Here is a 27,911-nt window from a genome sequence, read left to right on the forward strand (position 1 = left end):
TACAAATATGTAAAGGGTAGGTGTCAGGATGATGGAGCTAGGCTTTTTTCAGTGATATCCAGTGATAGGACAAGGGGCAATGGGTGTAAACTGGAACATAGGAAGTTCCACGTTAACATCAGGAAGAACTTCTTTACTGTAAGAGTGACAGAGCACTGGAACAGGTTGCCCAGGGGGGTTGTGGAGTCTCCTACACTGGAGATATTCAAGGCCCGCCTGGACAAGTTCCTGTGTGATGTACTGTAGGTTACCCTGCTCTTGCAGGGGGGTTGGACTAGATGATCTTTTTAGGTCCCTTCCAACCCTTGGGATTCTGTAATTCTGTGATTCTGTGATAGCATGTAAGAAGAACTCAAAGGCAATAAAAATAATCATGTCTTTTTGTTAATGTCTCATATAACAGTCTTCAAACTTTCTAAGGAAGTATAAACAACTGCCGTTCAATCAGCTTTGCAGAAATAATAGCTGGAGCACCAATATCAGCATATTCTTGTTTCTGTTCCCCTCTTAATTAAGAGCAACCAAGTTGTTTTTGCTCCTTCTCCTTACTTCAACTGGTATTGTTGCCCGGTGGATCTGTATGCCCAGGTACAACCTGTCACTATGTCCTGTAAATTCACTATGGTATGTAGCTAAAAGTCAGATATGGATAGGCATAAAACACTTAAGGAAACACTCTGTCTAGTGATGGCAAACTGAGGTTTACATTTCTTTTTTTACCTCACATGGCTGCATTTACAAATTGCATGCAATTCTATCACTTAGAATACAGCTGAACCAGTTCAGTCTCATTTCAGATTTTTCATTTTTTAGATGAAAATCTGTGTGACAACGCTCATTACAAAGCAGATTTCTACAATCAAATAATCTATTCCAGAGCGCTGCTGTGGAGAGCTGAAATTATCTGAATGTCACCGTTACTATCAACATATATCACTGCATTATAATCGTAATGCAACACTCATTAACCACACATCAACAAAAAAGCCTGTCACACACTGATTATAGCAGAATTTGTGAAAAGACTCTCCTTGCAACTAAAGATGAAAATAGTTCTGTGAAAGACTTGCAAACCATTTCTAGCTTTTCTTGCTCCTACAATTCCATGGCTTCTGTGAATTTTAACTGGATGTGGTGGTTTCAAGGAGCAGTAATGTAAAAATCCTAGGTCTGCTTTTGGAGAACTGCTTCCTTATGTCAGGCAAATATCTGCACTGCATAAGGACGGCCTCAGTGCTACAGTATGGCACGTACCCATTGTCAGGATAAAAGGGAATGACTGTGACAAACGAGAAACTTCTTCAGCTAAATCATTTTGTGTGTAGTCATCTCAGAGCTGAGAGGCTCCAGCTGGGACTGGTGCCTGATTATGCTAGAAGTTGTACCAAGTCAGACAGCATCCTTCCCTGAGCACCTTAGGGGCTAAGCAGACAATCACAGAACTTAGCAAAAGAAAAGAACTACAGCTGTTCGTTTTCAGCAAATGAGGAACTGAGTCACAGAGCTAAAAAAAAAGGGCCAAGCTCTCAGCCAGTATAAATTGGCACAATAGGAGTCAGGTCAGCACAAATACATCAAGTTACAGCAGCTGAAGCAAACTCTGGAGTTGAATCTATAATGCCTGAGAGAAAATTAATGCACCCAAGTAAGACTGAACCACCCGCAACCAGTGTAAATGGTGAAATGCACTTAGAAATACTGTACTTCACACGTCTTGTTTGACAAAATCTGCAGCCTAATATAATGGTGCCAGTTATCAAACTAGACAAGCACAGAATGAAAACACTGCAATATAGACCAGAAAGCTCATTAAAAAGGTAGGCTGTGTAATGTGCAATGAGGGACAAAATACATTCCCCTTTTCTCAAGGGGAAATGATTTTGCTTATCATTTTCTCAGGCCAAAGTAACTGAATGACTTGAAAAAAAAAAAACCTGTACTTTATAGTGGGTTCTAGCAAGGGGGTGAAGGAATGTTTCAGGGATTTAAAGAAAAATCATACATCCTGTTGGATCTTGAAAATACTCCAACAGAAACATCTAGGTTTTAAATACACATAATAATGCTGCACTTTTACCCCCAACAATACCCTTCTACATAAACACTACATATGCTTCCATCAAACTTAAAAGGTGTTTCCCTTCAAAACAAAACCAGAGGATTTCAAATATATAATTTTATTCTCTGACCTATATGTATAGCACATTTCCATTCTTTGCCTGGTCCATAATGTGAAGGAGGTGTGGAAGGCCCATGTGTTGGGTTCCTTGGAGCCTTATTTCCATGCCAGCAGACAGACAGGGACATTTCACTCTATGGGACACTGACTTTATTTCTAGCTGCTTGTTCCTGAGCTGTAAAATGCTCTGGGACCACACTAACTTGTGCCTCTAAGTACACAATAGCCAAGAAATAACCTACTCCCTTGATACCAGTCACAGAGAGAACATACAGGAAAGCTAACAAAAAACAGATGTCTGATGGTATGGAAGAAAGCAGAGCTCAGGAGAGCTCCTGTTCTGTGTTCAAAATAGAAAGGAGAAAGACTTAATGCCCCTGAAACCAGTTCCTCTCACCGAAATAAAACAAAGCATTTGGGGATTGAGAAGTTCAATGTAGATAGAAATCTACAAGTAGCAGCTATGGAGGCAGATCCAAGAAAGGGAACAATTCTAGGACAGGCAAGAAAGACCTGCGTCTGACCCACTAGAAAGAAATGCCATGGTGCAAATAATGGCATAAGAAACAATATAATTTTGTTGGTTAAATGGTGTTTAGGAACGTACTCAGGTCAGTCACTTGAATTTGCTAGAAGTATGAATAAAGTGAAGCCGTATATCAGTAATTGTTCCCTTCTGGTCCTTCTAATTCACTTTTATTTTTCAGGATTATTTTTGAAAGTTTTACATCAGTGCTAATCAACAGCGTTTTCATGGTCCATAGAAGGATAAGCATGTAGAAAGGACAGAGGAAGAGGAGAAAGTCTTTCTTACATGGGAAGTAATTGTGCTTGCAGGATGGAAAATCTGTTACTTGCCACAGAAAGGTTTCTCCCAAGGTTACCTCACTTGAACTTGTCCCTTCTCCTTCACAGACCTGCAGGCCTTGGGAAGTACAATACCGCAGAGCCAGCCCTCACAGTAGGGTTCTCCGGCAAACATTGCACAATTAGTTGAGTACAAGCGTGTGCTCAAAATGCTTATCCATTTTTGTAATGCTGTTTGACAGGCATGTCTAAAATCTGCTAGTGAAGAGCAATGCACTCTGAGCGGAATGAAACACTCCTCATAATACATGAAAAAAGTAGTCCAGGGTGTATAGCTCCTCCCTGTAAAAGCTTGCCATACGGTAATGGCTGGGGGTACCAGTAATGGAGCTGAATCTGCTGTCAGTTTTAACTAATCGTGAATTCCCATCTATCCTGACTCCTCTGACAAACCTGCCACTGGTCACCTAACCCTATGGCTAGGTTCCCAACTTGGAAGGGCAAACAATACATGAATAAAAAAACATAGTAACTCCTCACATGCACAAATCCTGAATGTCAGAGATGATGCAAAAGTTGTTTGCTAACATCACTAACACAGATGTTTCTCTGGTTTTGGCTTGTATTTTATGATTGTGTTTTCAAATGTTATAAAACCCAGCAAAGGTATGAATGAAAGTACCCTGACATTCAGGTACTTGTTTCTTCAGAAATTATTGTGCTGAATGGGAGGTTTTTAGATGGACATTTTCATGCAAAGTTTGTAACTTCCTTGGGAACAAACTATACATTGGTACTTTTTGTTGTTTTGTTAGGAAACAAACAAATAGAAAACCCCACTCTTGAATCAAATGCACAGCTGAGAGGATGTACTCTGACAGGAGTAACAAATTATTTTGTATATCCTGCTTTGCCTATGAACACAACCAATTTCTTGCTTATCTGTTTCAAAGGAAAACTACTATACCTATATTTTCTGGTTAAAGTATATACCAAGATTTTCCTCTAATTTGTATAAATTTAAATTCATTCTATCAAATTAGAGAGTGTAAATCCAGTTAAAACTTACAATACATTATGTTTGTGAAGTTAAACAGATCTAAAAAACCCCCAACCTTCTAAACATCAAGTCTTTGCCTACTTTGTGTGGACAAGACTGTATTTTGACTCTTATTGTTTAACTATTCAAACAAATTATACCTTCTACTATGAACTTGATGTTATGGATGTTGTTTTTTAATGGGCTCAGACATCATACTAGATTTTAATCAAAACAGCTTCTCCATTGGTGTAAAACTAAAGACAAATAGAACTGTCCCCGCTTTATGTATTTGTTAACATAAGACCAGAGTCTGTTCCATTTTGCTGATGACAGTAGTGTGTTACTGCTTAACAACGACATGCATCAAACACAATTAACATTACAAATTAGCTTAATATCTTAATTTTTTTCAGGGAAATGGAAAGAAATAGAAGCAAAAATACAGAAGAGCCTAAATATAGGCTTTCTTCAATTTGCTAACCTTCTGATTCTCTTAGAAGGAAGTGATAGGCCATTCACTAAATATTCAGACTTTTAACTGCAGCAGCAAACATTCATGTACAGTTACATGTTAATTTAAACACAAAAATATCATGAAAAAATATTTGAAAAATTATTATTAATAAAAATAATCTGCTGATATCCTAATTCTTACATTAGCAGAGATCCAGCACTAGTCATATGGAATGTTCTTAATTATCTAACTCTCTTTGACCTTCATTTCTTTCAACTTACCCAGATGGGCAAAATTCTGTTCTCCTTATTTACAATATATTATGTTAATGATATTAATGGCATTATTTTGATAGCTTGGATAAAGATTCACATACAAGAGGTTTCTCAAAGAATCTTAGACCTAAGTGCTGTCTGGCTTCTGTTTATTCCACTCAGCCGCTACAAAGTTTCTTCAGTTTATTCAAGAATAAATTCTCCTTTTGGAATAAAACGGTATTTTCAGGTAGCTTTTAAATCACTCAGATACTGTGTCTGATTGTTCTGTCAGATAAAAAGTTGCAGCAAGTCATAAGATTTGCAAGAGGTGATGCCACGGGACTTGCGAAGTGCTCAGCCATGTAGCTACAGCGTGTAACTCCACCGTCATGCTGAAATAGTCCACAGTCTTTTAGAAGCCTGCAGAAACCTATAAATGCTCACAAAAGACACTGCAGACATAAAATAATTAATCTGCCCTGGACACATGAGGTTTAATAATCCAGCCACAGCAGGCCCCTACCCATTAGCAAAGCCACTAAGAACATGACACCAGAAAAAAAAAAGAAGAAAAAGCAGTATATAGGCTAATGCATGAGTTTCTGTCTACTTGTTCAAACAGAGACATCCAGAATGTGGGATTATAACTTCATTTGTCATATTTACTCCTTTAATTAACAGGCCGTCAACTTTTTCATTACATCTTTGAGAGAGCTAAATATGTGAATTTTTCACTAAAACAGTAAAAAGGTCTATTACATGATAACATCATTACTACATATCCAGCATTAATATGTGTGGTCTTGCACTCAGTCTGAAATGAAGGCTAATAATATAATGATGCGCATGTGATTGCTCTGGGTGCCAGAAATATACATGTGCTGGCATCTTGCCACCTCAATTATCAGGGCATAATTAAACACATTGTAAAAATTACTAAATCACTTCCATACTGTGGAAAAACAACAAACTTGTAGGGATTTTACTTTCTTACCTTAAGCAAGCACCTGTCCTTTAAAATGAACTGGTGCTCACCAGATGCATTGGACTGATACATTGGACTGCAGTTTCAGTTTTACAGAGAGAAAAATATGCAATCTCTATACTTAAAAATCCCCAGTGTTTCTGTTTAACATTGGATAAAATGTTCTGACAACCAGGACTGGAATAGAGACCTCTCTGCTGCCTCTCAAAAGGCTTAAAATGGGTGTTATCCTTGATATGCTGTCCTAGACCTGCTGGAACTTAAATTCCTTTCAAACTATGGCCAAGCAGCAGAGGAGACATCATCCTGCCTGCAGAAGTCAAACATGCTCTGAAGAGTCTCTATGATAAAACACTGGCAGAGAAGTGCTACTTTGGGACTTTTTACCAGCTGTGGAAATAGCTGAGAGGGATTCTTGCAGAGCTGCAGCTCTTGACTCAAGAGAAACCACCCTCATAACCCTTTTTCTGCATCTAGCTTAAGGGGTGGCTCCCCTCAGCCCATCCTGTTAGGTCTGCTTATTCTCAGTGTAGAGAATAAGTACACTCTCAGTGTAGCAACTCCAGGGCCTGTTGTTTCTCATTCTCCTGTAGATGTTTAAAAGCACCCCAACTACACACTGATCTCTCTACTGACTATAGAGATACAGCTATTAAAATCAGGTGGAGATGTATACACAGTAGCCATCTAAAACAGGCACTCAGGATCCCTTTGCTCTGTGGATGTCAGATATGAAGCAATGCATCACAGCGAGGTTGGTCTAAGTAAGAACACAGCCTGAATCAGAAGCCAGTCACACTATCCATGATGTCCTGTTGTAGTCCTACAGTCTTTTCCATGATCTGTTTGTTTTGGGTTGTCTTAATATTTTTTGTGGTCATAACTTTCACATCTACATTTTAGCCACATGTCTCTGTCTTCTACTCTGTCTTATCTGTGTATGGCTCCCTGACCCATCCCCTGAATACTCAGTGAATTGCTCGGACTGGAAAGCCTTTGCAACTAGAAGCAGACAGAGTTTGTTGCAGGATGGAACCAAAGGTAAAAACTTCACATACCCTTAAGTATCACTCATGTCTAACTGCCTGTATAAGGTTTAGCTGTCAGTGTTCTCCATGTCTGCTTGGGTTATGCTTAGTTGAAAAAAGGTAGCTCTTCAGGGCAGAGACTGCTTGGACCTTTACTTCTTTCTTATGCCCTACATAGAGCTAAATTATAAGAAGAGTAAAAAGGCAAAGATGACCTTTACGATTACGTGATTATTTTTCACAGCACTGGGAATGGATATCCAAACTCAATTGGTTTTCACTTGTTGCTAAACACAGTAACATTTACAGTATTAAGTCAACCATTCAGAGGGACAGAAAATGCTTGTACTCAAAAATCAAATGAGATTTCAACTGTGTTTAGTCAACATCAGCCTCAAACAGAAATGGCTTAATACTAAGTGGTCTGGGTTTATTTTGAGTTCTTTTTGCTAATTTTTACTATTTTGTTGCTAAAGCTTAAGTTAGAAAAAAAATCTGTGAAACAGATAACACTCTTGGAAAGAATTTCTACAGATGGGTAATTCTATAGCATGGATCGTGATTCCAATGGTCTTCACTTGTGATTTATACTTTGCTGTCTCAAGCTGACTTTATGGCAGTAGCAATGCAATAATGCTAGAACTACACTGTAAAGAAAAACTGCCAACTTCATTGCACAGTCCAAATAAATACCTTTAAGTAACTCCATCACATAAAGCGCAGTCAAAAATGCAATTAAAATGAGGGTCTTGCTTTGTGTTTTAAAAATATGAAGCAGTATTTGGGACAGGCTTTTTCACATTAAATTCTTCCCTATATTCAAATTCAGCAACTCCAAGGTCAAAGTACTGGAACTTCATTTTTCAAGGTCAAAAGGATGTTTTAATTATTATTTGGTATGAAGACAACTGTGTTTCTCTACCCTGCATACAATATCAAATTCAATATAGCTTAATACATCATGTATTTTCATTCATGCTTTCATTACAGCCCTCTGAAGTACAATCATTTATTATACATTCTCTTGAATCTCTTCAAAACTGTAAATAAAATATGAAGTACAAAGGGAGAGGAAAAAAAAAGCCTCAGAAATCTTACTAGGAAAAAGTATTCCCTTTCTTATCCTTGTTCTAACCGTGAACCTCCGTGAGCACTGACCAGTGGTGGACATTGGAAAACAAAACTGAAGATCAGGCCTTATGCAGCTTTAATGACCTAGTTCAGCAGTGATGAATTCTGAGTGCACCAGTGTCACCTCTATGATAATCACCCAAGCAATAGATATCTCATTAAAGAGAACTAAGTGCCTCAGAAACAATCTTTGCTAGTGGAGTTAGTAATACATTGGAGCTAAAGTTCTCATCAAATTCTTTGCTAAACTTCCATTCAACAGTCTGCACATGTCTAGGAATAGCAAAAGTCACTCCAGCCTTCGATGCTCCTTTCAATGGCCTCAGCCCAAATGACTTAATTTTTCACAGAGTATTGGGTGAGTTGTCCACACAAGGCTCAGACCACAGAAAAGTGCAAAAGGTAGAATGCAACATCACATGAAGAGAGTTTTTGGCCACCTACTTGTGACCCAGATTTCTTTACTAACAGCTAGATTCAAAGAAGACATCAGGCAGACTACAGGGAATCATCTCCCCTGTTAACCTCACTGGCAGAAGACATTACAGTACATGGACCTGTCATCAAAGTAAAGAAATCTTCATTTGAAAGTGGAAGGTAGAATCTTAGTAGCAAATACTTATTTACATCTGTTAAGACGTGGTACTGTGTATATGCCTAATATTATAAATGCTTGAAATATGGAAGTCTTTCCTTCTTGTTTGGCCAAATTTCTCTCATTTTCCTACAAGAAACTTTGAATTGACAGAACAACTAGCTTCCATCTCTTTTTCTGAGGTAATTTTTTCAGAAAACACATTCTAATTTGGAAAGTCATGCAGTGCTTACCTGCTAATCTAAGAAGACAAATCAGGATTTTTTTCTTTTTTGCAATAAAAGGACAGTGGCTTTTTTTGTAGGGACACTGAAAATGGTTTATAATGGTTAATACTAATAGCCATTGCAAACCAAACATTTATTTACCTTTATGTTGCATTAGCTAAACACCATTTGCTCTAGAGGAAATAGAGTGACTAGGCAGCCTCAGCAGCTTGAATGAAAGATTAGAAGAGTGTACCTGCATGACAATAAGAAGGTCAAACACCAAGATGAAAGAAGCCAAGAAGGCTCTTGAGACTTCATCACTGGGCAAAAATCCACGATTAAGCTTGTCCCAGCTGATCCAGTCAGTAGTGATGACAAGCACAACTACAGAGGTCAGAGTAAATAGAACCGTCCTGTAAGGGAAAAAAAAATAGTTCAGAGAGAATATGATAGTAATGAAGATGCATCATTCTATTTTATCTGTCTTCTAACGGTCAACTAGTGCTTTAGCAACACTTTTCTGCTGATGAAAAGAGATTGAAGACAATTAAGTGTGCAAATAAATCATTTAATTCAAAATAGGAAAGCAGTCATCTGTATCCTTAGTAAAAAGAAATTTAGGAGCTAGTATTAAGCATTCTGCAAAATCAGGCTGGAATGTATCATTCTTGTTCTTTATTCCATATTTTTCACGGAAGATGCAAACTAATTAAGTAAAAGAAGGAAGAAGTAAACTATAATAATGCACCAAGGACTGTATGATCTAGGACAGATTCAAATGAACAATTTGAGAGAACATTTTCTAAAGCACCAAAGACATTAGAACCTTTGAAAGGTCTTTTTTCAGCTGTAGGAGCTATAGGAGACCAACCGTGAAGTCGAATTTTTATATAGAAACATGTCTGTATGAAATAAATGTTCATTGCACTAAATTAATCTTTAGTAAATTCTGGGGGTTGTAGAAAGATTTTGCTTCATGTCTCCTAAGATGTCCTTTGCACAAGTTTTAAACATATCTTATGGCATTTATAAGAAGTCTGCGAAGAGTGAATTACAAAAGTAATAAAGCCTCCATATGAATGCTATGAGAATTCCAGAAGACACATTTGGTTAATTCATACAGTTTTGCAATATGGCATTTAAGAAAATATCTTCCTAAGTTATCCCCCCAAAATAGCTCTGCATCATTTCCAGCAGCACTTTGGTGATATCCTTCAGAGTTGGCAGCAATGACTGATTGAATTCCTGGTACTGAGGAAGCAGGCAAATTTAGCCGGTAATTTGAGGGGGAGCAAGGCTTCTGCCAGTAGCCACAGCTGTCAGTAAGTCTGTGCTATAATAGGGGCATATCAACATCTGAATGCACACACGCAGCTAAATAATTGTGGCAGGGTAGAGGTTTTTTTCTACAGCAATAAAGTCTCATTTTCTTCAGCTACCGAAGGCTGTAAAACAACATGAAGTCTATTTCCCATGACACTTCCAAACAGGACAAATACTCAACAGAGTAAAAGAAAAATTGGTACACCAGTAGTCACAGGATACCAGTCTATACATAGTTCTTTCTGTACATCAGCCTTGGCTGTGTCTGTGTAGGAAGGGAAAATAAATATGCACATAAGCAGTAGTATACACATTTGGACTCCAAAACATTATTCTTCTGTTGCATGATGGGCTGTGCTTTTTCACAATATAATGAGACACAAAATGACACGACTGCTACCACTTTTACCTTTGAACATTTATTTTTATTCTTAATAAATAAATTCAGTTATACTCAACACCGTGGTTGGCACCATAACAGTATCCCTTGAGTGTATTACCAGCATCTGGGCAAGAAAAAAACCCAAATGAGCACATTAGACTTAATTAGACCTAAGCAATATTCAAGCCTGCTTATCCCCAAAACATTTGCTTAGCTACCATTTCACCTGTCAGTACTTAAACCTGACTGGCTTTTCTACAAGCTCCACTTTGGCACGTACCCAGAATGGTTCACTTCAGAAAAGCAATTCATTACAGTGTTTTTCTCTTGCATATAGTCTCTTGAGACCCTTATGGGTGGCTTTTTTTCACCTATTTCACCTTCATATCTGAAATGCACATGGAAGTAAATGTTCTCCCTTCAGCTAAGAGGTTCTCCAGAAAGAACAGTCCTCAGTGCTTGTCTGCCAGCCAGTGCAGAGTGCCCTGGCTGCTGGGCACACTGGTTTTCCTCATCCTCTTTCTGAGGAACCCATATCTCCTAGTGCATGGTTAGTTTAGAACCATAATCCAAGTCTATGTAGTTTGCCATGGGAACTATGTACCCAGAAGTTATGCTCAACACTATTCTTCTTCAGTCCTCTTGAATTATGCATTCGTCTTTTGGAGAAGGAGCACAAAGCACGGAATGTCAGGCTTTGGCATGTATGCAAGCAAAGGCAAACATATTTTTATGCATGTTTCATTGGCATGCATGCAAAGACCAGTGTGTGTGTTCAAGCCCTGATTTCCTTGAGGAAATTCATATGCACTTAAAAAACTGCTTTGTTATTCATTCTGAAATGTCAAATAGGGAGGGAAAAGAGAAGAAAATTGGCTGCTAATGGAATAAGAAAATGTGAAACCAATAAAATAAGTTAGAAATAGACTTTTGAAATGGTTGCATTAAGCAGCGTAATTAGCACTCAGTTGTATTTTTGACCTATAACACTGGAACACAGCAAGAAATTCAATACATTCTTTTGGAGTTATAAACTGAGTTTGGGTGAGAGTTCAGTTCACTTCTTGTGAAAGTGCAGCATCGCCCCAGTGTCTTGGGGATTAAGAGAAGCTGAGTATTTCATTTAACTTGGCATAATTGTATCAGATGAACCAGTGTGAACTACCCTGCAATATTTAGTCCAGTGTACTTTGCCCTTTATTCTGCAAATGCAGATGACTGAGAAAAAGCAATGCTATCAAACTGTTCCCAGCATTGCTGGCAGGACCTGTCCATCTGCTTACAGAAGGCCTATGAGGGGTAAAGCAAGCGAGGATTGACTCTTCTCTGTACCAGACATTAAGAAACACAACTTCCTTCTCTGCTTCAGAGGAAATTCACTTTTATATTTCACTTCTAATTCTAGCTTAGTGTATTCAATGATTATATGCCCTATTCAGCTACAATAACACACATTTTACAACCTACCTCATACTTTTCAAGACACAAGGTTGTCTTTTGAAAAATAGAAGTAATAATAATTGAAAAAAGTCTGCAAAGCCCCCAGTGTCCATGCTAATTGCTTACTGAGAAGTTAAAGTTACTAGGTAGGTCCAGAAAAGTCAGTACTGTGCTTATCATTGCCAGTGATGATCTAAAATCCTTGGATCTACACTGAAATGTGGGAAAGATTGAAGAGAGGGATTTTTACTTCCAGGAACCTCTCAAGAAGAATCTCTATATGGACTGCATCTCTATAATCTTTGATAGCCAGGGCTGAGTTTGGTCTTGAATTTGTCAAGACAAGTCACTCACGCCAAACTGAATCCACAGCAGCTGACCTTCACTTGACATCAGAACATTAATTTTGTCCTCACACATGTAGCAAGAGTCAAAACAGATGTCTTTGGCTTCTGCACCTTCCCACAACAGCACTTTCTTGGACCATGATCTTTGACCAAGCTGACCAACCACTTAGCATCTATCACCCAGCATCTTATACACTACAAGAGGTTATGCACAACATAGGCCAGAAGTTTGAGAAGGATTTTGTCACTGACAGTGACTGCAGGCAATACCTTATAGCAGACAGGGTCATAACCTCAGCCTTGCAGCCTATAACACACAGAAATGACACTTCTGGAGGAGAAAGGCTGTGACATCTCATTTTCCTTTACACTATTGTAATCAGTAGTAAGTACAGAACATCCATATGCAATGGGCCATCCTCAACAAACTATGTCAAGTACCTGGCATTAATTTACCTTCAATGTCTCCACACTGCAGTCTTAGTGTTCAAGAGCACAGCCATTATCCTCTGAAGTCTGGACAACCCATCCCTAGACAAGTTGTTTGGTGTACTACATCACCTGTCACGTGCTCCCATGACAGATGTCATTCACAACTTTGCTCACTTGAACTTTGCAGAAGTCTGAGATCCTGGTTACATGTGAATCTTCTGTTTGCTCAGTGGAGGTCATAGTTATGTGAATAGAAAAGGACTGTCACTGCAGCACAATGCAGACCCTGGTGGATAACAGGTTTGCATGAAATGTTTAGCAAACAGGTCATCTTTGTTTTGGGGCAGTCCAGTATACAGGTACTGATCTGCATTGTATTCAGTGCTGCATATTCCCTGCTGTTTCTGGAATATTTCTGATGGAAAATCAGAACACCAGTCCATAATTGGACAGATAGGGAATATCAGTCCATGATTTTTTTTTTTATATGCCCATAAATTTCACTGCATGCTGATGGAGCTTTCACTGGGATGCTTGCTATGAGAATATAGACTTAATTTTTTCACCTAAATACAAGCCTCCTAAACCCTATTCCCATTAAGCCAGCATGCAGTGCTTTGCATAGCTTCTGATGAAGAACAAACTCTGCTAACAGGGCCATCAATGGAAACAGTGGTCTTCATTTCTCTATCAGAGTCCATACACACCTACATTGCCTACATATGCAATGACCATCATGCATATTATCTTAGCCCTATTTCTGCCTGTTGGGCTGAAAACACCACACCCTTAAACACCTCTTGCTCTTTCAAAAAACACACACAAAAAACCCCCATCTCCCCAGACTTTCTGTCTCTCTGCTCCTTGTGTACAATGCCTGAGCTGTCACTTGGCACATCAAGACCAGAGATCAGGATGGATTTTCCTACTAATTCTTCAAATAAAAATCCTGTTGTAAAGAAAAGTAGCTCTTCATCACCCCTCCCTTGCTATTCCTCTTCTCTCACCCTCTGAGAGAAGTTCTCCTCATGGGGCTTTCTGAGAAATTTCTCTGCTGATGTCCCAGTGCCCAGATGCCCTCCATGCCACACTGTGGCCAAAGGGTGAAAAAGAACCAAGAAAACACAGGTACATCAAATAAACAAGACATGCTTACAAAGTGCAATGAAAAGAATAACCTGGACACAAACACCAAGGACACAAAGCCAATGCAACATTGCAACAAGGAAAAGTAACAGAAGCAAAATAGGGCTAAGTAAGGCCAACACATTCCCTAGAAAATAAAATTAGAATAGTGTGTATTTGGGTGAGCAAAGCTGTGCCCTTCTTTATCAGATAATACTCTGAAGTTAAAGTGTTAGGTCTACCTGCTTTCCTCCACTCCAAAATATTGATAATAAGGTGTGATTTCCTAAAAAGCTCTTCCAGAAGTTTAAGATTAATCCGAAATGTTCAGTGAAAGAAAGCAAAAACAACAAAACCCAGTGGAGTGAGTAATCCATCTGGTGCTGTGAGGAACTAGGCTTTTTGGTAGGATTCTTTGCCAGAATCCTTCCCCAGCAGATGTTTCCATTCCTATACTCTGGGCTACTCTGTGGGTGATGACACTCAACGATGGCAAAAGTAAAGATGACTTTCTCCATTGCCTCCAACCAAGACCATTGATAGATTGTTTCCATTTCCAAATGCAGGGACAACCAGTGGTACTCAGCTTCCTGGGATATGAGAAGCAGGAGCTGCCACGCTGCTTGCCGGACACAACTGTGTTAATAAGTTAATTCCCAAAAGAGTTTTGTAAGCTCAGTCTGGCGTGGAAGATGCTCAAGATTCTGCAGACTCCCTTACAGGGCTGTTCTGTCAATACCCTCATCTTTCTTACTGCAGACACTCTCCTTGCCCTGCCTGACTGATTCATAAATCTTCTGCCTTTGTCTTGCACCTGCACAAACTTGAGCTTATGAACTGCAAGCTCTTTATGAGTGGGATGAGCCCAAATTTGTCTGTGGAGAAAGAAAACCCCACTTATTCCTAGGATCTGCAATGTAGTTGTTCTCTGAATGTGCAACTGCAATTACATACATCAATAATTCCCTAGATCCAGAACTAGCAAGAAAAAAGATCTCCCATGAGAAGCCATCAATTTAGAAACTCCTTTTTAAAGAGTGTGGCAGGGAACATCACTGCAACTTAGTGCGCAGATTGCCTGCCATACTGGGGTTTGCAGTCTGTCTACCAAAAAGGAAATCCCACCATTAGCATCTGAAATGCCACTAGTGCCATCCCATGCCTGTGCAAGTCCCTTAACTTCAGAGAATAGAATCATAGAATAGTTAGGGTTGGAAAGGACCTCAAGATCATCTAGTTCCAACTGCTCTGCCATGGGCAGGGATGCCTCACACTAAACCATGTCACCCAAGACTTTGTCCAACCTGGACTTGAACACTGCCAGGGATGGAGCATTCACAACTTCCCTGGGCAACCCATTCCAGTGCCTCACCACCCTAACAGGAAAGAATTTCCTCCTTATGTCCAATCTAAACCTCCCCTGTTTAACTTTTAACCCGTTACCCCTTGTCCTGTCACTACAGTCCCTGACGAAGAGTCCCTCCCCACCATCCCTATAGGCCCCTTCAGGTACTGGAAGGCTGCTATGAGGTCTCCACGCAGCCTTCTCTTCTCCAGGCTGAGCAGCCCCAACTTTCTCAGCCTGTCTTCATATGGGAGGTGCTCCAGTCCCCTGATCATCCTCGTGGCCCTCCTCTGGACTTGTTCCAACAGTTCCATGTCCTTTTTATGTTGAGGACACCAGAACTGCACACAATACTCCAGGTGAGGTCTGACAAGAGCAGAGTAGAGGGGCAGGATCATCTCCTTTGACCTTCTGGTCACGCTCCTTTTGATGCAGCCCAGGATACGGTTGGCTTTCTGGGCTGTGAGTGCACACTGAAGCCGGATTATGTTAAGTTTCTCACCGACCAACACCCCCAAGTCCTTCTCTGCAGGGCCGCTCTGAATCTCTTCTCTGCCCAACCTGTAGCTGTGCCTGGGATTGCTCCGACCCAGGTGTAGGACCTTGAGAGAATGCTGTGTGCCGGAGCAGAAGATATGCTTCTCTGAAACAAAGTGTTGGGCTCTGGAGAAAGAGCTTTGAGAGACTAAGCCAGGAAGGAAGAGGAAGGGAATACCTATGCTTTGCAATCTATTACAACAGATGTCAAATGCGGGTGCAAACTGAAGGCTTTCTGTCTTCATTTCAGGGGAAGGGAAGGCCATGTCCTTCAGGTTTAGGGGTTCTTTTTAATTCCAACAAGACAGCCACCAGCCCTCCTGGTCAAAGTTTTCCTGGCAATATATGTAAACTGCCCATGCAAGTGCATATAGGCTAATCACTCAGTGACATTATGGGCCATGACAAAGGCATGGAAATGGGAATACTGGCTTGCTGTCCCACTTCTTTAAATCAGAATGCCAAGCATGAAGTTTTGGCTGAGAGAAGACACAATTTACTGCAGTGATCTTAGGTCCTGGCTGCTTGGAACACCCTCTTCTGCTGTTTTGCGTGTCCTACCTCCCACATCAGGAAATTCCTAGGCAGTGTAAACTATCCCTGACTCATCCTCTGGCAGCCCCTATGTGGTACCACAAAAACATTCATAGCACATCCCCCAGACCTATGCCAGAAGTACCTTTGACTCCATGCAGCCACATCTTCTGGACGTGTTATTTGTTTGTATTGAGTTGAAAACTTAAAAATCCCCAACAGAATTTGTCCCTGGAAATATAAAGACAAGCTAAGAAATGTACACAAGTTCACAAAACATTTAATGCTAGAAGCAAGAGTTGTTTTCATTCTTTTCATGTCTAAATCAGGAGGGCAAAGTTTACTGAAAACAAAATCTGGTCTGTGATGGGACCTCATTTCTCAAACTGTCACATAGTGAAAGTGAAGTTTTTCACTGCTCAAATATCAAATACAATTCTTTGCACAACCATACATAAGGGGAAGATAGTACTACCTTTAATTTACCAGCAACTTTGAGATGCTCATTGTTAGAAATACTTAGAATTTTCTTGTCTTGCGTGACCCTCTGCCAAATCTTCTATGAAACTACAGCTTTGATGTTCAGATAGTAAGAGTTCTGCTAAGACTGACTGAAGAGATGAAAGAAAAACTTTGGCTATTTTCCTCATCTTCATTTTGTCTCTCCCAAGAGGCAAAAATCAGTATTTTGCCCTTTGACAACACCTTTTCCAGGAAAAAAAAACCATACCTGTGCTTAGTCAAGAGTAGCATTTAGAGAACTTTTAATCACACTTTCACATATAATTACCACTAAGCCAGGTTATTTAGAAACTTAAACATTGCTAATAATCACCCCAGGTATTGCTACTATGTACAGTTGGGACAGAGGACATATTAACAAAGAAACGAGATCATAAATTCTGCACTCCTGTTACTGTTCATTAAGGAAATGAGCACATATACTTAATAAAAGAGTATAATATACATATGAATTTACCAAATAAAGAAAATTAACTATCATATAGTCTAGGTGTATTTAAACAAAGTAAAGCTACCTGGCAGTTAATCAGTATTCATCAAAACGTTCGGCTTCAGGGGGCATTGTAGGAAAAAGAAATGGAATTCCAATCAATGTTTCATAAATGACTATTTGTATTTTCAAAGAATCATAGAATCATAAAATGGTTTGCATTGGAAGGGACCTTAAGGATCAGGAGCCACGAATGCATCTTATCAGGTCCCATGGACTTGTGTACCTTCAGGTTCCTTATATGGTCTTCAACCTGGTGTTCTCCTGCAGTGTGTGATTCTTCATTCTCCCAGTTCCTACCTTTGCCTTCTGTGACTTGGGCAGTGTGGCCGGAGCACTTGCCAGTGAAGATGAAGCAAAAATGTCATTGAGTACCTCAAGCTTCTCCATATCCTGGATAACCAGGTCTCCTGTTTCCTGTCAGAGAGGGCCCACATTTCCCCTTTTATCATCAACATACATATAGAAGCTTTACTTGTTGCTTTTGACATCTGTGGCCAGACTTAATTCTATCAGGGCTTTTGCCCTAACTTGATCCCTGGCTGCTCAGATGATTTCTCGGTATTCCTCTCAGGTTACCTGTCCTTGCTTCCACCTTCTGTAGGCTTTCTTTTTATGTTTAGTTTGTCCAGGGTCTCCTTGTTCATCCATGCAGGCCTCCTGGAGATTTTGCCTGACTTCCTCTTTGTCAGGATGCATCCATCCTGCCTGAGATTGGAGGAGCTGAACCTTGAATACTAACCAACTTTGTTAGGTCCCTCTTCCCTCTAGGGCTTTATCCCATGGTACTCCACCAAACCGATCCATCAAGAGGCCAAAGTTGACTCTCCTGAAGTCCAGGGTAGTGAACTTGCTGCATGGGCTGTAAGTCCACCGCAGACTAGGCTTGGAACTGGCTACCTAACTCCTTCTCAGCCTCCCTGGTGTTATGCAGCCTTCTCACCGCCTTTTGCAGCTCAGCTACCTGCTACAGGAGGTCCTCCACCTGAGCACACCTTTTGCAGACAGCTCTGCTGCCTGCCCCTGCCCCAGGAGAAAAATCACTTCCTTCAGTCTGAAGCCTGCACTGCAGCCTCTCCCTTCATCAGATCCATTTGGGTGCAGGCATTGGCCACTGCTGGGGTAGATGGGGCAGCATTCGCTCTTAGATAAACGCCCACCATTCTGCCTTGAGGGTCAGGTAGGATGAATGACCTTGACCTGTGCAGATGGTCACAGAATGGTGCCTGGTTTCTGGATTATGTGGACATTCCACAGTGGCCAGTGGAATGTTCCTCCTTTGAAGACATGCCCGCCTGCATGATTTGCCATGTGAAGTGCCCTGGCAGGTCTTGGTGCTCCACTGGGCTTTCCTTGGCTCAGGAAACACCTCCTGTATATCGCAATCCCCTGCTCCTCTGTGAACATGCCTGCTCTGGAGGTTGCAGTGGTTTATAAAGCAAATTTTTCATGAATGTGCCAATATAGTTAGGAATGCCATGTGAAAACAGATGCGGAAAGACAGGAACAAATTTTACGGCTCTTGATATTTAAAAACATTTTCCACCCCTCAGGAAAGAAAGATCATCCATCAAGTTAAATACTCTCCATAATTTTTAATCTCAGAATCAGCACTGGCCAAACATACCATCTCACAGTGTACAGTAACTATAAAGAACAATGTTACTGCAGATGTTCATATGCAAATGTCAACACTTTATTTCACTTGTTTTAATTAAGAAAGGTTCTGTTGTTAAATCTGTCAAAAATAGCAACTCTAAACCCATTTAAAATAAAATATTTAGTCTCCCTGTTGCTTGGTGTAAGCACTATCTCTGCAACGAAGCAAGTGTAAGGGAAAGAAGCTCTGCTGGAGAAAAGCATCTGGGTTCTCCAGAGCAGCACATATGAACGCCTCCAGGTGTCCACTGCTCTTCTGCCCTTGTGGGACAGAGGTTTTTTTCCATCTTATTTTCTCCCTCCCTGTCTGCTGGGGGCGGGAGGGGAGGGTGTGGGCAGTGAAAGAGCAGGTTGATGGACATCTAACCTTCAGACAAGGTCAACCCACCGCAACTGCTAATACAGGCACACACCAGAAGAAGTCACGTGCAAAAGAGAACCCCTAGGAATATTTGGAGAATTAATTACACTGGATCTGTTTTGTTAAAATAAGCTGCTTGTTCCCCTGATGGGGACAAATATGGGGTAGAGCTATGGAATACTACTGACAGATTTTAGAGTGCCACACCCCCATAGCATTCTCTGCAGGCATAAATAAGTCGCAGAAAGTGTATTAATGTAGATTACCATCAAAAAGACTTAACTATCTGAAGTTAAATACCAATAGAAGAAAATGGTTTATAATTCAAACTTTGACTTGCATTATCTCTTTGAAGAACTTGCCATCACAATAGTGTATTTGTGATTTTGATCCTACAGTACGAAGTAATGGGTAGGTAATTCTGTATTTGCCAGTAACTAACTGCCGTGAAATATCTGTTCTGAAATTGCAAGTTCTGAAATACTCTGTTTCAAATAGGGAATAACAAAGGGACTTTTATGTGGCACTGTCTTGTAAATCATAGAATCTGGAAAGATCATCAAGATCCAACCCCCTTGATACCACACATTTTGAGAAACTTGCATTCCCAGTTAAGTCTTATAGTCTATACTTGTCACGATTCTGCCTGGTGAGCTGAAGAAACAGGACACTGAAGAGTAAAAAAGGATGCTCTAAATCTGGAAAAACTGGAGTTGTTTATTCTGCATTTTTATACATTCATTTTGCTTAGAAAAATTAAAAACATTTTGTGAATGTAAACAGCACTGGTTTATTTTTTCCAGTTATATCAGTTTGTCAAAGAAAGGATATTACCCCTTCCACAAAGCTTGCTTTATTTCTATCTTTTGACTGTGACAGTTGCAATTTTACTAGAGTGAATCAATATGACTCCAGACGTATATGGGATTTTTGAACAAAGATTTGTATAAAGTCTGAAATTACATTTATGTTAATGCACAGAGGAAATATTTTACTATGTTTCATGTAATAAAATGAATAAGATTAGGTAATGTAGTCACATGGTGAAATATTAGAATTCTAGAGAGCATCTTTTTTTTATTATAGGAAGAAGCATCTTTGAGTTTCCTTTTGCCACACCATTAATTTACTAAAATGAAAGTGTTATCAGTTTCAAACAGCAGCTCATTTAAATTAAACTCATCAGCCATAAGTTTTAAGTTTCAAATGCCATTTCCTATCTGTGACACAGAAAAGGAAAAACAGTTTGAGAAAGTTTGTGGTCTTGCTTGGAAAAATAATTTTCAATCAACACCTATCATATGCAAGGTAGTATATGACTCATGAGTTATATCCAAGGAACAACATGTTTAACTTCCAAAGTTAGAAGTTAATTGCCTAACTCCAGTAGAAAGTATTGTGAAAAAAAAAACCCTTACAATTCTATATAAGATAAAGGGAAGTCAATTTTCTTCTTTACTTTCAGATGGATACATCACTTACTGTATCAACAGAAAATGGGGGGTGGAAGACTGCTGCCTCAAGAAGCAACAAACCCAGGATCTTCAGTAATGTTTTCAGAGCATCAAAACAGACTTAACTGGCAATTTTTCAGTAAGAATGGTTTACATTCAGAGAAGGGCAGTTCATCAAGACATGGAATTAACCTGTGAAAGGGTAACATGAAGGAAGCTGTGTCAGAACTGTATGATTCCTGTACCTCACTGTGGTCAAAGAGCGAGGAAGTGGGGAAGCACCTCAGCTGCACAAAATCAGGCAAACAGACCAGGGGTCAATACCTGTTTTATGTGATTCACACCAGGTATTTGAATATCAGTCTTAGAGAGACCAGACGAATGCTATAATAACCAGACTTCTTTACAGTGAAGGTGGTGAGGCACTGGAACAAATTGCCCAAAGTGGTAAATGCTCTATCCCTGGCAGTGTTCAAGGCTAGGCTGGACAGAGCCTTGGGCAACATGGTCTAGTGTGAGGTGTCCCTGCTCATGACAATTGGGCTGGAACTAGATGATCTTCAAGGTTCCTTCCAACCCTGACTATTCTATGATTCTATGATTCTATGATATACTACACAGCACTATTTATTCAGACCCTTCATATAAGCAAGTCAACACCAATTTGGTGGCCTTCTATGATGGGGCTACAGAACTGATGGACAAGGGTAGAGCAGTTGATGTCATCTACCTGGACTTGTGCAAAGCGTTTGACACTGTCCCACACAACATCCTTCTCTCTAAATTGGAGAGATATCAATTTGATGGATGGACCACTCAGTGGATAAAGAACTGGCTGGACAGCCGCACACAAAGAGTTGTGATCAATGGCTCAGTGTCCGGCTGGAGACCAGTAATGAGTGGTGTCCTTCAGAGATCGGTGTTGGGACCGGTCTTGTTTAACATCTTCATCGCTGACATGGACAGTGGGATTGAGTGCGCCCTCAGCAAGTTTGCCGATGACATCAAGCTGTGTGGTCCGGTTAATACGCTGGAGGGAAGGGATGCCATCCAGAGGGACCTCAACACGCTTGTGAGGTGGGCTGATGCCAACCTCATGAAGTTCAACCACGACAAGTGCAAGGTCCTACACCTGGGTCAGAGCAATCCCAGGCACAGCTACAGATTGGGCAAAGAAGAGATTCAGAGCAGCCCTGCGGAGAAGAACTTGGGGGTGCTGGTCGATGAGAAAATTAACATGAACCGGCAGGGTGTGCTTGCAGCCCAGAAAGCCAACTGTATCCTGGGCTGCATCAAAAGGAGCATGACCAACAGGTCAAAGGAGGTGATCCTGCCCCTCTACTCTGCTCTTGTGAGACCTCACCTGGAGTATTGTGTGCAGTTCTGGTGTCCTCAACATCAAAAGGACATGGAACTGCTGGAACAAGTCCAGAGGAGGCCACGAGGATGATCAGGGGACTGGAGCACCTCCCGTATGAAGACAGACTGAGGAAGTTGGGGCTTTTCAGCCTGGAGAAGAGAAGGCTGCGTGGGGACCTCATAGCAGCCTTCGAGTACCTGAAGGGGGCCTATAGGGATGCTGGGCAGGGACTCTTTGTCAGGGACTGTAGTGACAGGACAAGGGGTAATGGGTTAAAAGTTAAACAGGGGAGGTTTAGATTGGATATAAGGAGGAAATTCTTTCCTGTTAGGGTGGTGAGGCACTGGAATGGGTTGCCCAGGGAGGCTGTGAGTGCTCCATCCTTGGCAGTGTTCAAGGCCAGGCTAGAGGAAGCCTTGGGTGACATGGTTTAGTGTGAGGTGTCCCTGCCCATGGCAGAGGGTTTGGAACTAGATGATCTTGAGGTCCTTTCCAACCCTAACTATTCTATGATTCTATGATTAGTACGACTTTCTGTGCACAGATTTCAGCAGCCCTAGTAACTGTCACAGAAACTGGTTATGAGAAGAAAATGTTCTTGGCCACTTTTTCTCAGTTATCATGAGGTACTTAGTAAAGTCTTAAATGCATTGCAATGTGGAACAAGAAAAAGCTTTTGAAATGGAAAAAGAATTGTCTTTACATTTAGAAGGCAAATCCCAAATTCAAATGCATTTAGGTATCAACTGAAATGCTACTCTACGAGCCTAAAATCAGGCTTTTCAGATCTATAGTGGGAGCTAGAGGTATATACCAACACCTCCTTGATTTTCTTGAGCTGAAACACGTTATTAAATTCTAGTTTTAAAAACAAGCAAGAGCATAAGTGCGGATTTAACACCACATTTTCAAGCCTGTCTATGATCTGAGTTATTTGAATTTCTAGACAGTTGACAAACTGTTCGATTTTCAGAAGACCCAATTAACATGCAAGTCAGAAAGGTGGTAAAATCAATGAATTAATAAACCAACGCTTTCATTAATAAACAACTTTATTCATTATTTCCCAATTACTGAAATTACTAGCATTGGTTTTATTCAGAATTTGTCTTATAATTAATGAAACTTCAACCCTGATCAAAGTTTTACTACATAGATAATATTCTGAATGTTTTGTCAGGACATTATATTCTCATATTTCTTTCCTTTATTTGATTTTTATTTTTTCCCCAAGTCAGATATGAAGTCTGCTACATTTTGGCTAGAGCAAAGTGAAAAACTGATCATTATTTTTTCAACTTCTGTTGAAATAATATTTTTATTTATGGTTTAGTTTAATACAATTTAAACATTTTATAAGGAATTCAGACTGAGCCAGAAATCTACATGTGAACCAACATACCTAATCTCTCATTACAGCCAACAGAGATGTAATGTGATATTTGGTTGCCTAAACATACTTAGCGTGATCTGGGGCACTGTGGAGTACCTTGGTTGGCCTCCAGACCCTGCAACAGATCTCCTGTGTCCTGTATCATGTCTACCAGGCCTGCGCATTTTTCACTTTTTCAACACCCTAAAGCATTTCAAACTGCAGTCGATACTTATGTTTAGGCACCTGAATCTCACCTTTATTCAGTGAGTGAAGTCTGGAAAATTAGGTGACTAAACACGAGTTTATACTTGAGGCGAGCTGAACAGCCATCATCTGCATTGGTCAGAGCTACAGAGGTCAGCTGTAGTAAGAGCTGGTATGTCAATAGGCTTAATCAAGATGTCAATACCAGGCACCTGAATCCCGACCTAAGTCTTAAAACAGTTTGAATCTCAAAAGTCAGTTTTCTATGTTTTCTCTCAAGAAAATAATGAAAAGCCTGCTTGAATTAGAAAAACAAAATAAATTTTATTTGGGAGCTGTCAAAACTCATCTTTGCATAAAGTAATGGAAAAGTTCTATTTAGAAACTGTCAAATGAAAAATGCCACTGAAAAGCTGGGGTTTATTTGGTTTTTAAAACACATTTCAGAAAACTGAAATATCTCTGCAAAACATTTTGATGTTGCAGTCTTAAAATTATTCTTGCAAGTTTTTGGAAAAAAACAAGAACAAAACCCATAAAATTTCCCACTGTCTTTGTGATCATCAAGCTGCCACTCAGTCACTCAGGTGTGCAGCTCTGGTGCTGGCATGAACCAGGGGAACCTCAGAGGGAGCAGATAGAGCCGCCAGGAGCCTGCAGCTTGCATGACAGCGGCTGAGGACACCTGGGTCAGGACAGAAGAAACAGCGGCCAAGCCCGCACAGGTATAAAAGAAGCCCTTAGGGAGCACTAGTGACTAGGACAGGCTCGATTAATAGGATGTGGACAAGTGTATGAGGTTTAAGAAGGCAAAGTGCCAGGTCCTGCACTTGGGCCACAACAATCCCATGGAGTGCTACAGGCTTGAAGAAGAGTAGCTGGAAAGCTGCTAGGCAGAAAGAGACCAGGGGATGATGATTGATGGCCCCTGAACATGAACCAGCTTGTGCCTAGGCAGCCAAGAAGGCCAACAGCATCCTGGCCTGTATCAGAGATAGTGTGTCCAGCAGGGCCAGGGCAGTGATCATCCCCCTGTACTGGGGCACTGGTGAGGCTGCACCTCGAATCCTGCTCAGTTCTGGTCTTATGAGGAGTGGCTGAAGGAACTGGGGTTGTTCAGCCTGGAGAAAAGGAGGCTCTACAACTACCTGACAAGAGGTTGTACCAAGGTGGGTGTCAATCTCTTCTCCCAACTAACAAATGATGGGACAAGAGGAAACAGCGTCAAGGAAAAGATTACTCACCAAAAGGGGTGTCAAGCACTGGAACAGGCTGCCCAGGGAAGTGGTGGAGTCACCATCCCTGGAGGAATTAAGAAAATCTGTGGATGTGGTGCTTAAGGACATCATTTAGTGGTGGACTTGGCAGTGCTAGGTAATGGCTGGACTCTATGATCTTAAAGGTCTTTTCCAACCTAAACAGTTCTATGATTGTAGGTGTTAAATAAATATAGTGTCTGATTTTATCTAGATAGAACATATGGAACACGTTATCCTCAACCAGATGTTGTCATGTTGCTGCTCCTAAACAAAGCCTTTGACAAGATGGGAGGGCTGTATAGTATACGGTTATATTCTCATGGCTTTTCAGACAACATATTATATCCGCAACCAAAATTAAAAAACATAGTTCAAATTTAGAATAATGTAATTTTAACAGTTTAATAGCTTTCTGTGTTCTGAACTAGATTAGCTGTGTATTTTAGCTATATAGTAGTTTGATGGAGTAAGAAAATTCTCATTTTAGGTTTCATACACCATAGTATCTACGAGATATAACTTCTCATTCATCAAGATGTCCCTTTTACAATTACATTTGTGCAAGCCCCATCAAAGTAAAATATAATTACAATTGTTTTGAACTGCTCTTTAATGTGGGTTGGGTTTTTTTTTTTCCAAAGAAATTTGAATAAATGCAAGCTCTTTCATCAGAAAGTCGATTACATTTTGATTAAAGGTATTTTCAAAACAACTCCAACACGCAGACATACAAAATCCAAAAAGCTTTAATCTTGCCTCCTGTGCAAAGCATTTTTACGTCAAAAATCTTCCGAAGAACATTGATCTTGCCATAGTAAGCAAAGGGCATTAGTAGACAGCAAGCTGAGCATGGTAACGGGTTAAAACTTAAACAGAAGTTTAGACTGGATATAAGGAAGAAATTCTTTACTGTAAGGGTGGTGAGGCACTGGAATGGGCTGCCCAGAGAGGCTGTGAATGTTCCATCCTTGCCAGTGTTCAAGCCCAGGGTGGATGGAGTCTTGGGTGACATGGTTTAGTGTGAGGTGTCCCTGCCTGTGACAAGGGGTTTGGAACTTGATGATCTTAAGGTCCTTTCCAACCCTAAGTATTCTATGATTCTATTCTATTATTCTGTGAAATAATTTGTCATCCTTTACTTTCCAGCCTTGGTCTTTTCACCTTCTGATGTCCTAATAAGTCAGACTCAGACGTGAAGAAGCTCGGAATTTGCCAGCTCAGTCCCATGTAATTGTACATACAAAAAAATATTTACTTTAAGCTGATGTTCTCACTCGGCAGTTAGTATTCTTGTGGCTTGCTGTCACCAGAGCCAGGCTACAGGCTGGGAACAGTTCTTTTCTCTTGCCCAGGAATAGGTGAGCTGTCAGCACAAGTGGCCAATTTTAGGTCTGGTTAAGTATCCACCCAGTTTATCTTCAGGAAACCCACATACTACAACTTTTGCTTTGTCTCCGTAATTATATTAAGCTCAAAATAGCTTTGGTAGTGCTAAAAAGACCTTGAGTTTAGTAGACATTATACTGACCTATTTTTTTAAACATACATTCTGTGTTTAATATTCTGTTAAACACTTTATGCAACACCGATCGGTTCGCCTCCAGTTTTATAGTTACATGATCCCTTTCTTCCTATAAAATACTTCAACGTATGGTTTGACAAGCATAAATACCTACAGTCCATCTCCCCATCACTTATATGATCGCTCAAGCAGTCTCCAGCAAGCATCTACAGAGAGCACCTAAAGGAATACATGAAGGGTTATATTTTTCAGTGCCTCACTTTCTCTGAAAACAGGGAACCTTTTGAGACTTTGAAAAAAATCAGAATTTGGAGAAGATGGATGCATTTGGCTTCTTTGGCCAACAACCACTGGAGAGACTAGACTCATCCCAATTTTTAGACTTCTGCAGAGCAAATAACTACATCCATTTCACAAAGGCTGTAAAACGGAGGACAGCTTTTGGGACTGGTCTCTCAGAAAGCTTTGCTCAGTCCTTTTGATTAACTTTCTTAGTATTGTCTTCAGTTGTCTCCTAGGTCATTCAGTCATTGTACAGAGATGATATTAAATTAATTCGGCCAGTTCTTCACTGAATTGTTTTGGCGTTATGTTCTTCCTGGGAGCCTTGAAAATAACTGTCAATTCTAGCAAGGAGGCCTTGAAAGAGGAATGTGACTTACAATCATTCCTGGGCCTTTCCAACTGTTACTAGCAAGCTATTACAGAGATTTCTGGTTTGACAATGCCATCAGAGTCTACTAAAGAAGGAAATCTATTTCATCTGAGGCAGCAGATACCTTCGCTGACTTGAAGCAAGTCTTCACTCTGCCATGGGGGTATTTTGTGCTGTTTAGTGAGGAATGGACTTTACATTTTAAACTCCCCAAATATTGTGAAATACTATACTAGACCAGTTTTTGAGTTTGAAAACTGTTCACAAACCCTATAACCAATGATTGCTTATATATGCATGCCATTCAACATTTAAAGGTGGCTTCAGAGATGGATTATATGGTACTGAGGTAATCACCAGTTATGAACAGTAACTGCAGAACACCATAACATCTCCTCTGCAGCCAGCTGCCTCTGAAGCAAGATATCCATTGCTGCATTTCAGGCGGGGGATCTTCTGTAGCCTGCAAGTTCTTGAGAAAATACTGCATCACAGAACAAATTTAAACAATGCTTCCACTGACTAATGATGTTACCAATTACTCTGTCAATCAAATGATAGTTTCCCTGAATTTGCATAAATCTAAATGTTGGGACAAAACATGTTTAATTATATTTAGATTTCTGGAATTATATTTGCATCAAATTGGCTTAGAAGACAGGATGTGTGGCTCCATAATTAATGACAATAGCAAAGGCTCTGTTGCTTTACTTACATGGGAATAACCGAGCTTATGAAGGTTTTTGCTTACAAGGTATAATTCACAGACAGTGTATAGATCACTTGTTTATCAAGTTAAAAAAAGTAAAAACATTATTATTTGTTTTGAAGTATCAATGCTCTTCTCTAGCTGGACTTACCATGTGGACAAATTTCTTTTAGAAAGATTTCAACAGAA

The 27,911-nt window shown here is 40.2% G+C and overlaps 1 protein-coding gene across 3 annotated transcripts in view; it reads right to left on the reverse strand.

The window, feature by feature from the left end:
• The window catches only part of TMEM117 (transmembrane protein 117), a 230,536-nt gene that overhangs the window by 33,766 nt on the left and 168,859 nt on the right, over positions 1-27,911 (reverse strand). For all 3 annotated transcript variants that reach the window (XM_065664945.1, XM_065664953.1, XM_065664948.1), the window contains one exon: positions 8,941-9,100. In XM_065664945.1, the coding sequence (XP_065521017.1) occupies positions 8,941-9,100 (160 nt within the window). The remainder of the gene's footprint in view (positions 1-8,940; positions 9,101-27,911) is intronic.

This window comes from Lathamus discolor, chromosome 1 (genome assembly GCF_037157495.1).
Source record: "Lathamus discolor isolate bLatDis1 chromosome 1, bLatDis1.hap1, whole genome shotgun sequence".
Lineage (NCBI taxonomy): Eukaryota > Metazoa > Chordata > Aves > Psittaciformes > Psittacidae > Lathamus > Lathamus discolor.